The sequence below is a fragment of the Elgaria multicarinata genome, chromosome 3, assembly GCF_023053635.1.
Source record: "Elgaria multicarinata webbii isolate HBS135686 ecotype San Diego chromosome 3, rElgMul1.1.pri, whole genome shotgun sequence".
NCBI lineage: Eukaryota > Metazoa > Chordata > Lepidosauria > Squamata > Anguidae > Elgaria > Elgaria multicarinata.
In genome coordinates, this window is record NC_086173.1 from 6,163,666 (window position 1) to 6,177,331 (window position 13,666).

Consider the following 13,666-nt stretch of genomic DNA (forward strand, 5'->3'; position numbering starts at 1 on the left):
AGGGACATAACTGTGCCACTCCAGCTATTCAAATGGAGCTTCATATGTTTCAGTCCCTTACAAGTTGAACCTTTATTTGGGGCACCTGGGATTTTATGATAGTAGAAAATGATGTAGAATTTATCACAGAATACCTGTGGTTCAACCATAATAAGGCTTATTGTCATCATCCTTAACATCTTGAAGTTAAGGGTGATCCTGCTGGCTGGGAGAAGCAGCAATGGCACCTTATAAAGTAGTTTCTACCCTTTTCTCAAATTCCATATCTTTCTAATATTTTCCAACCCTCTTATAGTAATTGTTGACCAATTCTAAATAATACTGTAAAGTAAAATAATTTCCTTGCCTAGAATGTTGCATATCTAAATATGCCATTCTTTGCTTTTGCATAACCAGTTCTGAGTTTTTCATGTAGCAAAATTCTAGTGGTTCTACATATATTGCAACTCTTGTTTCACATGTACTGCTGAAGCTTTTTGCCTTTCTTTGGATGTGAACTTTTCTTTGAATATCCTTTGATTGTTATTTCCTTCTTTGTTAGTTTTTATCAAACAAATTTGACAGTTTGGAGAAACCTTTTCCTTGTCCATCTGGAAATGCCTCCTGTAGTTTCAATTACTGTTCAGGTAAGGCAAGCTGTATTGGCTTTGGTTGAGGGTCTGATTAAGATGGTTTAAAATACATGCAGATTATAGCACTGTAGTGAAAATGCCCTGGTGAAAGGGGCATGTGCTGTGTGTTTCATTCTCGCTTTAATTTATGGTTGAGTCTAAAACTTCGGTTATGTAGAGTGCATTTCAATGAAGCAAACTGGATAAAAGCATGAAATGTCTCTTATTCATGAGGGGAAACTGCTGCTGTTTGGTTCAGTTTTGTAACCAGAAATGTCTTACAGTGAGAACATTATTTTGTAGCAGGGATTCTGTATTCTTGGGTCCCACTCCATTCCCCCAAACTATGGTTCAGGTGTCAGAAATGTATTTTTGCAGTGCAGATTGAACTTGGGTTCCATGATAAAGCTAATACCACCTAGTAGTTAGAGCTTCCCCATTATGGAATATATGCCCTTGGACAGAGCTGTACTCATATGAACATGTACACGTTATATGTGCATTGTATCTGACCCTTTTTTTAATTAAACTGTAGAATGGCTGTTTTTGAAAAAGTTATGTCTAAAATTGGGCAAACATTTTTACTAAACCTTCCTTTAGGATTGGTAAGATTTGGTATATGAGCTGCCACGTTTTCTATTCCTGGGTTAAAGGATGAGGGTTTTCCCCTCAAGAGTGACTGTGTAAATTGGGATTACATTGTAGGCAATTATTCAGTTACTCCTTAAAAGGCAGGCAGCAATTTACAGCTCGAGCAGGCCAGTTTAAAGTGAGACAAGCTGGTTGTAATTGCTCCTGCAAAACTGAATTTTGGAAATCTTATTTGAAACCTCTAGTCTCTTTCAAGTTACTTTACACTACCTAAGCAATATGTTGTATACATGGATGGAGCCCCTTCAGAGGCCAATGATGCTTTAGACAATGACATTGTTTTGTAATTGATAACCTGGATGTGAGGCTATTGACTTCTTATTCACTGCTCAGTGCTTCTCTCCTAGCAGAACCTCCATCCTCTGAGAGCTATCAAGCAGTACGTGTGCAAAGAACATTTGGAACAAGTGCCAATGGACAGTGGAGGAGTTGCAGTTCTAACCTCGGTCCTGTTTTACAGATGCCTAGAGCAAGTCGCAGTGAAACACGCAAGAGTCCAAGGTACATAAAGTTTCACTAGATTTTGTTTTGTGTTTAACATCTTAATCATTTTCTGTTTGTTATAGCCATTGGCTGAAACAAAATTAAAAATTGCCTGTACATAATTATAACAAGAAACTTAAAATAGGAACATTCACATTTCCAATACCGAACAACCTGAAACACATCTATCAATACTTAAAATAGTAAATGTTATATATCTGTGTATAGATACACAGTTGAGCACAGTGCCAACACAAACAGAGCCAAAACATGAATATTGAGAAACAGGAGAGAGGTATTTGCATGCTTGGTGAAACCCCTGGTCTGTAGAATTTTTTCCCCAAAAAATGAAGAAAAAACGGATTACGGGATGTTTTATGTTGAATAAAATGTTTAAGACAAGGTGTTAAGATATTTACTTCAAATGATTTCTAAAAACTCTACAGTATCAGATTATTACAATGTCTGTGCACCAAAGACAAACAAGTCCTAGGTTGTAAACTGAGACTACAACTCTCAAATGCAAGAGAAAGATCAGGGTCTTGCTATTTACTGTGTTATCTGTACAGCACCATGTACATTGATGGTGCTATATAAATAAATAAATAATAATAATAATAATAATAATAATAATAATAATAATAGAATCAAATAAGGCTGGAACCCCTGCCTGCAAAATAGCACAATGGGGATTGAGCATACTCAGTAGCAGCTGAAAGTTGAAATTCTCTGTGTTGAATTCAATAAAAAAAAATCCTGTAAGCTGTTAATTGGATGGCATTTCAACCAGTTTTTGGCAATTTTGAAACTCCCTCCTGCAGTCTCCTATAAAATCGTTGACATTTGTGTAAGTTACTGTTAGCTTATCTAAAATTTAAAATGCATTTTGAATCATGCCACTGAACCCCAGAAGCATAAATTAAATAAAGCACAGTGAAAATTGAGATTTCCCATAATGGTATGTAAACATTCCAGGTGCAGAGGCTATGCTATCTTGGTGTTCTGCCTTGACTAAAATCCAAAGTGTTTTAGGTTTGATCCTAGGTAACACACAAGACAGTGAGCTCTTCATGTGAGTGTGTGTGTGTGTGTGAGAGAGAGAGAACTTGCAATCCTAGTAGTAAAACAACTAGTTGCATGGTGGGTAATTTGCCATTGTATTGAAGAACTAAAAGAAAGAAAGAGGGGAGGGATATTGTATTACGAAACAGCAAAATGTTTGGAGTCAGTTCTTAAAATCTGTGGCAAATCTGCTGCCACTAATCTGCTTTAAGTTTAATTAGGCTGCCACAGGAGGAGTCCAGTTGCAGCCTTGGGAACCTTTCAGGCACAAATCCCTGTCGCCATTCCACCTCTTCTGGACTATCTCCTATATACTTCTGTGATGTTTTGCTCCCTTTTTTGGGTGAAATTCTCAATCACACAATGGACTAGAACAGTTTTCCCCATATGAAGCCACAGAGCTTATGCTAAACTTAATTTTTTAAAAAAATGACTGGAAAGCACCTACAAGAAAGGAATAATATAAAGCATTGGGTAGTAAGTAGGTTGAAGGCAACTCAGATATGTGGCTTTGAGGGCCCAGTTCTCCTTGTGGACTTCCCACAGGCATTTAGTTGGCCAGTAACTGGACAGAATGCTGGATTGGATAGGCCTTTGATCTCATCCAGCATAGGTTTTCTTATGTTAAGTGAGAAATTTTTCAGCGGGGAGCGGTATATAAATATTCTAAATAAATAAATGATAATGGTGGACTCATGTGTCAGCATCAGGTCATTATCAAACACCTTTAATTTTAAGTTGCTACACGGAAGGAATAGTGAAACTTGTCTTCTGCAACCACTCCTTAAAAGCTGTTTTCCTCCCAATAAGGCCAGAAACAGCTTTTTTAAAGATTTAAAAAACATTCTGGAGGGAAAGCATAGGTAGAGAAAGGGTTCACCTCCTGCCTGCAGCCATTTTCTTCAGCCCCTGCTTTGTAGGAGTTTGGCACACTCAAGTTAGGTAATGCTGCATCAAATCTACTTTTGGTCCAAGTGTGCTTGCATGTAAATTGCAAAAAATGTAGTGTGAAAAGTACAGGCGTCCAGCCCCATCTGGTGGCCTCATGTATAAATTGCTGGTAGGTTTTGATTCAATTTGCAGGTGAGGATTCTCTTGGCATTGGACCTTCACATTCATTATCTTTACAACCATATCTCCTAATTTATATTGGAGACCAAATAGTCTCCTTGATTTTAAAAAATAAACCATGCTTCTCAGGCACACATCTCCTGTGAGAGACCCATCGTAGAAATTGGGAGCAACTGGCTTAGAAAGATTTGATCATCGCCATCATCCTCATTATTATTACTTAAAATATTGGCAGCCAAGAATGTGTTTTCAAAATGCTGCAATCTGAAAGTGCAAGATGCCATAGGATATCTTGTTCAGTTGGAAAGATCCTTGACCACATTTTATAGCTATCCTTTTCCTTATATTTTTAGCAATGTTAAAATAAGTCTGATCTTCTTTCTGAATGCCTTCAAGATATCTGCAGGAATATATATGTTAATATAAGTAGACTCTATACACAAAACATCATTTTTGTTGAATCAGCCTCAATTTTAAATCTACAGAAATAGTACATAAGGAAGCTAATGCAACTTTCCATTAATTAGAGCATTCGAATTCCCAATTTCATCCTTTTCTAACATACTGAACATCCAGTTTATTATATTCTAAAACACATTTATAAACAACTATTGTAGGCTTAGCTCTCTGTAACGATCCAACTAATTCCTCCAACGGTATAGAAGCACTCATTGCTGGTGGCCCAGATATAAAATCAAAAGGTGCTGTAATTGAATATATTGCCTCTCAGCACTAGATAAGTAATAGGTATGGCACAGTATTGGAAATAGTAAAACTCATTGTCTGATACTGTTAACTGATATAAAGTATATCAATTCCTCTCTGCTAGTCACAGCTTATCGTGTCATCTGAACCGAGGCAGCACAACTTGTTAGAGGGTTCAGCAACCCTCAGATAATCCATATAGGGTTATTTGATGTTTGTTTAACCCTCCAACAAGCCATGCTACCTGGGTTCAGACAACACAATAAGCTTCAGTCAGACAGTGAATGTGCAGATTTTGCCCAGCACACATCGCAATTCACAATAAGCCACCATGACTTATTCTGATTGTGCAAACCACCTTATTTTGCGGCATGTCTCTAGCCACCAAAGTTGCAGGTGAAACCATTCCTTTCTTTTTAATATGCCTAGTTACTAGCACCATCTAGCTGAAAAAGGTGTCAAATAGTTTGAGTCCAAAACAACACTTGCAGGAGCATTAAATGAAGAAATATCTTCTAAATTGTTTGAGATAACAGATAAACCTTATGATATAAACTAAAATCTGGAAAATTAAATCCTAACTCTTTAAGTGACAACTGTATTGGCAACCCATGGTTTGTTGTTGGGTTAACTCTGGGTTGTTTAACCCTTAACCAACGCAGAGTTTCCAGGTTTAGAAGCAACAAACATGCGGGAAGCAGCATGCTTGCTCACTCCTACTAAATATTGGCAGTTCCTGGGTTGCTCTGTTTTTCTACTTGAGTTTCTACAACATGAAGAATCAAAATCTGAATATCTTTGTAACACTGGCTAAGTAGACTAATATATTGAACTTTTCTGCAGTGGGATATCAAATTCCTTCATAGGGAAATCAAACCATCATTGCCACGTTTCTGCCTATGAGAAATCCTTTCCAATTAAGTCTATTACTGGTCCATCATGGAGTGCCTCATGTCGCCGGAGCTTACTAAGTCCCAAGAAATCCCAGAGGAGATTCATCAGCACTGCAGAAGAGGTAGGTGAAAAGCAGAGAGAATTTAAGCTGCCTATGTAAGGAGAGTCTCATCCTTTGAATTTTCTTGAATTGGGAAGGCTACTGTACAGTTTTATTTTATTTTATTTTATTTATTACATTTTTATACCGCCCAATAGCCGAAGCTCTCTGGGCGGTTCACAAAAATTAAAACCATCATAAAACAACCAACAGGTTAAAAACACAAATACAAAATACAGTATAAAAAGCACAACCAGGATAAAACCACGCAGCAAAATTGATATAAGGTTAAAATACAGAGTTAAAACAGTATAATTTAAATTTAAGTTAAAATTAAGTGTTAAAATACTGAGTGAATAAAAAGGTCTTCAGCTGGGGACGAAAGGAGTACAATGTAGGCGCCAGGCGGACCTCTCTGGGGAGCTCATTCCACAACCGGGGTGCCACAGCGGAGAAAGCCCTCCTCCTAGTAGCCACCTGCCTCACTTCCTTTGGCAGGGGCTCACGGAGAAGGGCCCCTGTAGATGATCTTACGGTCCGGGTAGGTACATATGGGAGGAGGCGTTCCTTCAAATAACCTGGCCCCAAACCATTTAGGGCTTTAAATGTCAATACCAGCACTTTGAATCGGGCCCGGACCTGGACTGGCAGCCAATGAAGTTGTAAAAGGACTGGCGTAATGTGATCTCGCCAGCCAGTCCCTGTTAGTAAACGGGCTGCCCTATTTTGTACCAGCTGAAGCTTCCGGACCGTTTTCAAAGGCAGCCCCACATATAACGCATTGCAGTAATCCAAACGAGAGTTTATCAGAGCATGGATCACTGTAGCTAGGCTATCACTGTCCAGATAAGGGCGTAGTTGGTATATCAACCTAAGCTGATAAAAGGTGCTCTTTGCCACTGAGTTCACCTGTGCCTCAAGTGACAGTTCTGGATCCAAGAGCACCCCCAAACTACGGACCCGATCCTTTAGGGAGAGTGCAACCCCGTCCAGGACAGGGCAAACATCACCTCGCCGGACAGATGAACCACCCGCTAACAGTACCTCCGTCTTGTCTGGATTGAGTCTGTTTGTTAGCCCTCATCCAGTCCATTACCGCGCCCAGGCACTGGTTCAGAACAGTCACTGCCTCACCTGGGTTTGATGAAAAGGAAAGGTAGAGCTGGGTATCATCCGCATATTGATGACACCTCAGTCCACATCTCCGGATAACCTCCCCCAGCGGCTTCATGTGTATGTTAAACAGCATAGGGGATAAAATAGAGCCCTGCGGAACCCCATGGCTTAGGAGCCAAGGCACAGAGCAATAATCCCCCAGCACCACCTTCTGGAATCGGCCATCTAAGTAGGAGTGGAACCACTGCAAAGCAGTACCTCCAACTCCCAGCTCAGACAACCTATCCAGAAGGATACCATGGTCGATGGTATCGAAGGCCGCTGAGAGGTCTAGGAGAACCAACAGGGTCGCACTCCCCCTGTCTCTCTCCCGACAGAGGTCATCCCACAGGGCGACCAAGGCAGTTTCCGTTCCAAAACCAGGCCTGAAGCCCGATTGAAATGGATCTAGATAATCCGTTTCATTCAAGAGTGCCTGGAGTTGTCCTGCAACCACCCGCTCAAGCACCTTGCCCAGGAAAGGGATATTAGCCACCGGCCTGTAGTTGTTAACAGCCTCCGGGTCCAGATTAGGCTTCTTCAGGAGTGGTCTAATTAAAGAGGCCGGCACCACTCCCTCTCTCATGGAGGCATTTACAACCTCCTGGACCCAGCCGGCGATCCCCTCCTTATTTGATGTAATGAGCCACGAGGGGCAAGGGTCAAGCACACAGGTGGTCGACCGGACTTGGCCAAGCACCTTGTCCACATCCTTGGGCCTCAACAACTGAAACTCATCCAATAAAACTGAGCCGGACGGCGCTCTGAACACCTCTACTAATGGTGCTGCATTAAGTGCTGCATTTTACAGACTTAACCAGCATTTTGTGGTGATGGTCTCACAGCGATTGGCTCAGCTGCCCTAATGCCACAGAAGAGTGTAAATACCAAGGTCTCTGGTTGCCACTGGCTGAGCTGCTCTGATTTATTTATTTAATTATTTCACTTATATACCGCTCCCGTAGCCAGGGCTCTCTGGGCGGTTTACAGAAATTCTAAAATTGAGATAAAAACACGTATGCAAAATTTAAAATTCTAAAACACAGAACATACACACATAAAGCATTAAAAACCGTTAAAAATCCCAAGGCACAGTCGGAAGAAGACCCTAGACAAAGAAGCCTAGGAAAGGCAGGGTACGAGAAGATAGTTATTTATTTATTTATTTAATTACATTTATATACCGCCCCACAGCCGAAGCTCTCTGGGCGGTTTACAACATTTAAAAATAGTAAACATTAAAAGTATACAATTTAAAAACACACACACACACACACACACACACACACACACACACACACACACATAAAAACAGTATAAAAACAACAGTATCCATTTAAAAACAACAATTGTGGGGTCCATTAAAAACAAACTTAACGTTGTTAAATGCTGTTAAAATGCTGTTAAAAATGCCTGGGAGAAGAGAAAAGTCTTGACCTGGCGCCGAAAAGATAACAATGTTGGCGCCAGGCGAGCCTCATCGGGGAGATCATTCCACAGTCGGGGGGCCACCACTGAAAAGGCCCTCTCCCTTGTTGCCATCCTCCGAGCTTCCCTTGGAGTAGGCACTCGGAGGAGGACCTTAGATGTTGAGCGCAGTGTACGGGTAGGTTCATGTCGGGAGAGGCGTTCCATCAGGTATTGTGGTCCCAAGCCATGTAGGGCTTTATAGGTTAAGACCATATAGTTGCCCAAAAATAGTTGTACTGCGGAGAGGGGGGAGGTCCTAGAAAAGCAGCAAGTGGGTAAAAGAATGAGGGGGAGAAAGGGGTCTGAGTGAGAAAATGAACAAGGAGGAGAGACGACTATAAATAAGTACAAGAGATATGCAGAATGGAGAGGTGTTCTTGGAACAATTACCTGGTTGTATCCATGCAAGTGAGCCAAGTAATAGACTGTCTTATAATGCATTGATTTAACAGCACTGTACACTCTGCCTCCAAATGGTTTTTTAATTAGAGTCCCTTCCTTTAGGATCTTCAAAGCACATGTACAGATCTGACCCTACTGTCTTTATTTTAATCCTGACCACTGGGCTTATAGATCAAAGTGATCTTTGCTTCCTAGGCTCTCTGTCTTTGTTATAGAGACAAATTATTTTAAGGCCCCTTTATCAGTGGCAAGTTGATAAATTTGAGGGGTTGGATCTAACCCTTGTGTGAAGGGAAGCCCGGGCATGCAACAGGAATTCCCTTTCTTCTCTCTTCACCGCCCTATCTTGTCTCGAAGGGAGCAACAGGGGGGGAAGGGGAAACCCCCTTTGTTCAGTAGTTCCCACCTGCTAGAATGACACCATTAGACACAACTTGAAGACTCCTAGTGTAGTATAGGATGTTTCATGTCTATGCAGATACAGAATGTATATGGTTTTGCCTCCATAGACCGTCCGAGAGGAAGAGAAAGAGATCTACAGGCAGCTGATTCAAATGGTTACAGGGAAAAAACTCTCAACTTCCAAGGCCTCTTCACTGTTGTCTCTCCACCTGTGAGTCTCTGAAATATATTGCCTAAGCTAGTCATCATTGGCTACTTTGTTTTTGGAAGTTCTGGTGTGTTGTTTTGTTTTCAGGTCCAGATGTGCAGGTTCCAGTAAAAACCTTGTGAAAAAAGCTGAAAATAAGAGTAGGAAACCTGTTGGGACTTATGGCCCTCCTGGAAGCAGCCAATCATGCGGTGTTCCGAGGACTCAGGAGCAGCATTCTCACGAACCACTGCCACAACCGATCCGCAGTTTCCACGCACACGTTCCCTTTGAGCCCAAGGACACCAGTACACCAACTCAGCAAAATTGTCTACCAGCATTGGATGTGCAGGCTGAAGGTAAAAGCAATAGATATAAATGGACTTTTATGATGTTTTCCCTTATCTACCAAAGACTCTTTAGTTATTGCTATTTCCATATCATCCACAGGCATCTCATTCATCTTTGCAACAAACTGTAAGATAGCGTACCGTTGTTCTCATGTTCCAAAGATGAAACCTGTAGCGCATTCTCACTTTTAGTGGAAATGGATTGTAATCGAAGGCTGATTGCCCAAGGCCATCTAATTAACTACTTGACAAGAATTTTAATCCTAACCTAACGTTCTGGATACTGGGCAACAAAGGTTGTCATAATATATTCTATATAACCATGAAATATAACAAGAGAATCTGGATTGTGTTTTGTTTTCAAAGAAGCTTACTTTCAGTGATTGATTAATCTTGCTCTGTCTTCTGATCCATATAGGATGTGACTCTCTCATAATGCTCAATGGCAAAGACGTCAAATCTCCAGCTCCAAGGCAAGTGTTTCCTATCTTGTGGGGGATACATTTTAGAGCTTCCAGTGTTGCAAAGGAGAGAATGAGGGCCAGATCCAGATAAAGTTAATCGTACTTAAGTCCCGTTGGAATGATGATTCATTAATGTCTTAACTAATTTTAATGGGGCGTCAGCATGACTATCTCTAGTGTTGGGCCAATCTCTTTAGCCATCCATGTCTTTTGTACTACCTAAATTTCTTTTGGTAGTGAAGTTTGACCCTGTGATGAAATTAGACACTCTGCTCAGGTGCCAGCTTGTAGTAGGGAGTCAGCTACTTGCTACTTACTGACAATTTTGATCATACCTCAGCCAGTTCTTGGTCCTTTTTGGACAGGAATTTTGGGTCCCAGTCGGGCAAATCAACTTGACCATCTTTTCTGATCTCCATCAGTAATTCTCACATGTGGTTTTTGTAGCTTTGCTTTTGAAACTGTAATATCACAACCACAAGTTCTCTTTGTTTCTACTTCCAGGCCATAAAAAGTTAAGAAGCAGGAAATCAGGGATGACTATTATATAATTTTATTTATTTATTACATTTCTATGCCGCCCAAGAGCCAGCGCTCTCTGGGTAGTTGTTGTTGTTGTTATTGTTATTATTATTGTAATTGTATCCCCCTTTGCCCAAGGCTGGGCCTCAAAGTTTAAAACCTACATTGAAAAGGAAAAAAGAAAAGACACGTTTAAAATACACAAAAAAATTGTAAGTCAATTAACATAGATGGAGGGACAGATTATTCTCCAAAGGCCTGCTGGAACAAACAAGTTCTAGCCTGCTTCCGAAAGCCTATCAAGGAGGGAGCCAGTCTAGTTTCCCTGGGAAGAGAGTTCCAGAGCACTGGAGCAGCCACTGAGAAGGCCCTTCCCCATGTTCCCACCAAGCGCGCCCGTGAAGATGGTGGGACTGAAACAAAGGCTTCTCCAGAAGATCTCAAAGCACGGGCAGGCTCATAAGGGAGAATACGGTCTTTCAAATAACCTGGACCTGAGCCATATAGGGCTTTATAGGTCATAACCAGCACTTTGAGTTGTGCCGGGAAACAGACTGGAAGCCAGTGGAGCTGTTTTAACAGGGGAGTTGTATGCTCCCTGTAACCAGCCCCGGTCAACAATCTGGCTGTAGCTCTTTGAACCAGCTGGAGTTTCTGAACACTCTTTAAAGGCAGCTCCACGTAGAGCACATTACAGTAATCCAATCGGGATGTAACTAAGGCATGTGTCACCGTGGCCAGGTAGTTCACAACAGTTAAAACCATATAATAGAACAATGTGGCCAAACTCAGTATAAATCTTTTAAAAGTTTAAAACTACAATATAAAACCAAAGTAAAAACTAGGAGATCTAAAAATTGTAAGATCTAAAATACAATAACATTTAATGCAATTAAAATTGATATGTGCATGTCAGAGGTACATCTGAGGTTTCTGCCTGGAGTTTTGTTGCTCTCCAGCTTGGTCACTACTGCGGTAGGCTTTTCGTGTAAACTATTTGCAGGCGTATCTGGTGAGGGATTCCCAGCACTGCATTCCTTTTCTTGTGGGCCTTATTCAAACAGGCAGCACAGCCCTTTCTCATCCTCTTTCAGATGAAATTCAGCTAAATCTATTTCCCATATGAAGGAAACATTTATCCTTTCTTATCTCCTTACACCTTTTAGCACACCTTTCTTTGAGGCTGAATTATGGATCAAAGAATTGTAAGTATTTTCTGTTTTTGAGTATTCACGATTATGTTGGTGATTTATAGACTCAGTGTATCTTGATCACATATTCAAGAGTTAACCTTGTCTTTAAACATGCTGCATTTACACTATTATCACTGCCATTTCAACCTGAATTAAAGCAGCTATGGTCCATTTAGGAAATGGGTTTTTTCATTTTTTTATTGCTTTCTTCTCCCTGCTCTTGGGCAATATTTGGAGAGAGGGTTTTTTCAATTGTTTTTCTTCACCCTTTCTAAATATCAACAGCTCTCTGGAAGAGTGGCCAGAGCTATCCCCAAAACAATCAGCCACATGCCTGTGTCCACAGAGGATACTGGAGCTCCAGAGGCAAGACCGCTTAATTGATGGCAGGAACCTTGATGAAAAGCCCAATGGAATGCACACTCTGACTTTCAGTTAGTGTGACTTGAAGACTTTGCATATTGCATGCATTCCACCCATTCTTTATCTCAGTAACCACTGCCTTTTTATAGCTGCTTTCAGAGAGAGAGAGAGAGAGAGAGAGAGAGAGAGAGAGAGAATTAAACCCTTCTGTAAGGCTAGGAAGCTCTTTGTGGCCTCCTTTTTTGTTAATGGGTGGATAACCCCTTTTTGCTTAGTCTGTAAAGATAGATGGAAGAAATGAAGTTATTAGAAAGCAAGAAGTCTACTACTATGTTTGGGCCAATGGAACTTGCTGGCAATCCACTTTGGTGGATTGTAGCAGCCTGACACAGAAGCCCTCTGCACACACAAGCACCTCATAATAACTCTCCCATAAAACTGATTAGGAGTCTAAACAAATAATAATCTTAGTATATCTGCAATTGGTAAAGATGTGTATTTCTACGTATACTAATGCTGAATGCTCAGTCTGTTGTATGCAAAAATCTTTCTAGAACCAGCGTATATGATTCCCGAGCCCGTGAAAGATTGCGACACATAGAGGAACAGAAAGCTTTGGCATTGCAGCTGCAGAACCAGGTGAGATGCTCAAATGTGTTTTTTTAATGAATGTTTTAGTAAAATCTGAGCTGGCAAGGTTACCTTGAATCTCCAGGCACTTGCTTGCTTTTGCTAAGAATCATAATGGTTGATGCAATTGAAGACTATAAGAAAAGATGGCTTTGAAGACTATAAGAAAAGATGGCTATTACTTTTGTCACTTGGCTCCCTTGCTTTGAATTTTAAATAAATACCAAATTGCAAACTGATAAGCAAGCTGGAGGCCAAGATCTGATCAAAACCTTATTAAAGTTAGTCAAAAGATTTCACCATTTATTTTCTTTTGATAGCAAAACTAGGCTCTAAATAAATTTGCTGAGTGAACCATTTTTGTGCATTAGCACGTGAAAATGAGAAATCCAAGCAGTGAGATGTTGCTAGTTTAAGGATGTGTCTTCTAGAGATTGCAGAAACAGGAGTTTTCAGTACCTGATTCAATAGACTTGCATCTGCGAGTCCCTCTTGAGAAGGAGATTCCTGTCACAATTGTTCCAGAAAGCAGTAAGACAGCTGACGGTGAAGAGGAATTCCCTGAAATTACAGAGGTACGTTTTTACATTGATGCTGAAAAGCTTGACAAGCGTTCTAAAAGCAGGGACTTCTGAGCTAGTTTATAGAAACAACCATTCATGTTCCTTGACTGTGCCACTTGAGACTGCATCTGGAGGATTGCATGATTGAACGCCCCATTTTTTAAACAAAAAATAAATTCCCTGCACATAGATAACTAGATGTTGGGAAGAAGGGTTCCAGCTTAGCCTTCCCTTGACTTGCTCATCTTGTACAGTGATTTCCCCCCCTCATGACACTTGTCTCAGATCTGTGGTAGGTCTTTCTCCAGTGAAGAAAGTTTAACCTCAGGCCTCTTTGTAAGTATAGCATTAGAAAATTAAGGATTGATCCCAGTCAAGGATGTTACTG

General features: G+C 40.7%; 1 protein-coding gene across 1 annotated transcript in view; it reads left to right on the top strand.

Moving 5' to 3' along the window:
• Positions 1-13,666, top strand: part of SENP1 (SUMO specific peptidase 1) — a 35,790-nt gene that overhangs the window by 5,425 nt on the left and 16,699 nt on the right. Inside the window, exons 4-12 of the mRNA XM_063119185.1 lie at positions 542-626; positions 1,613-1,763; positions 5,427-5,598; positions 9,114-9,217; positions 9,302-9,552; positions 9,962-10,016; positions 11,696-11,734; positions 12,640-12,724; positions 13,147-13,290. Coding sequence (XP_062975255.1) covers positions 542-626; positions 1,613-1,763; positions 5,427-5,598; positions 9,114-9,217; positions 9,302-9,552; positions 9,962-10,016; positions 11,696-11,734; positions 12,640-12,724; positions 13,147-13,290 — 1,086 coding nt within the window. The remainder of the gene's footprint in view (positions 1-541; positions 627-1,612; positions 1,764-5,426; positions 5,599-9,113; positions 9,218-9,301; positions 9,553-9,961; positions 10,017-11,695; positions 11,735-12,639; positions 12,725-13,146; positions 13,291-13,666) is intronic.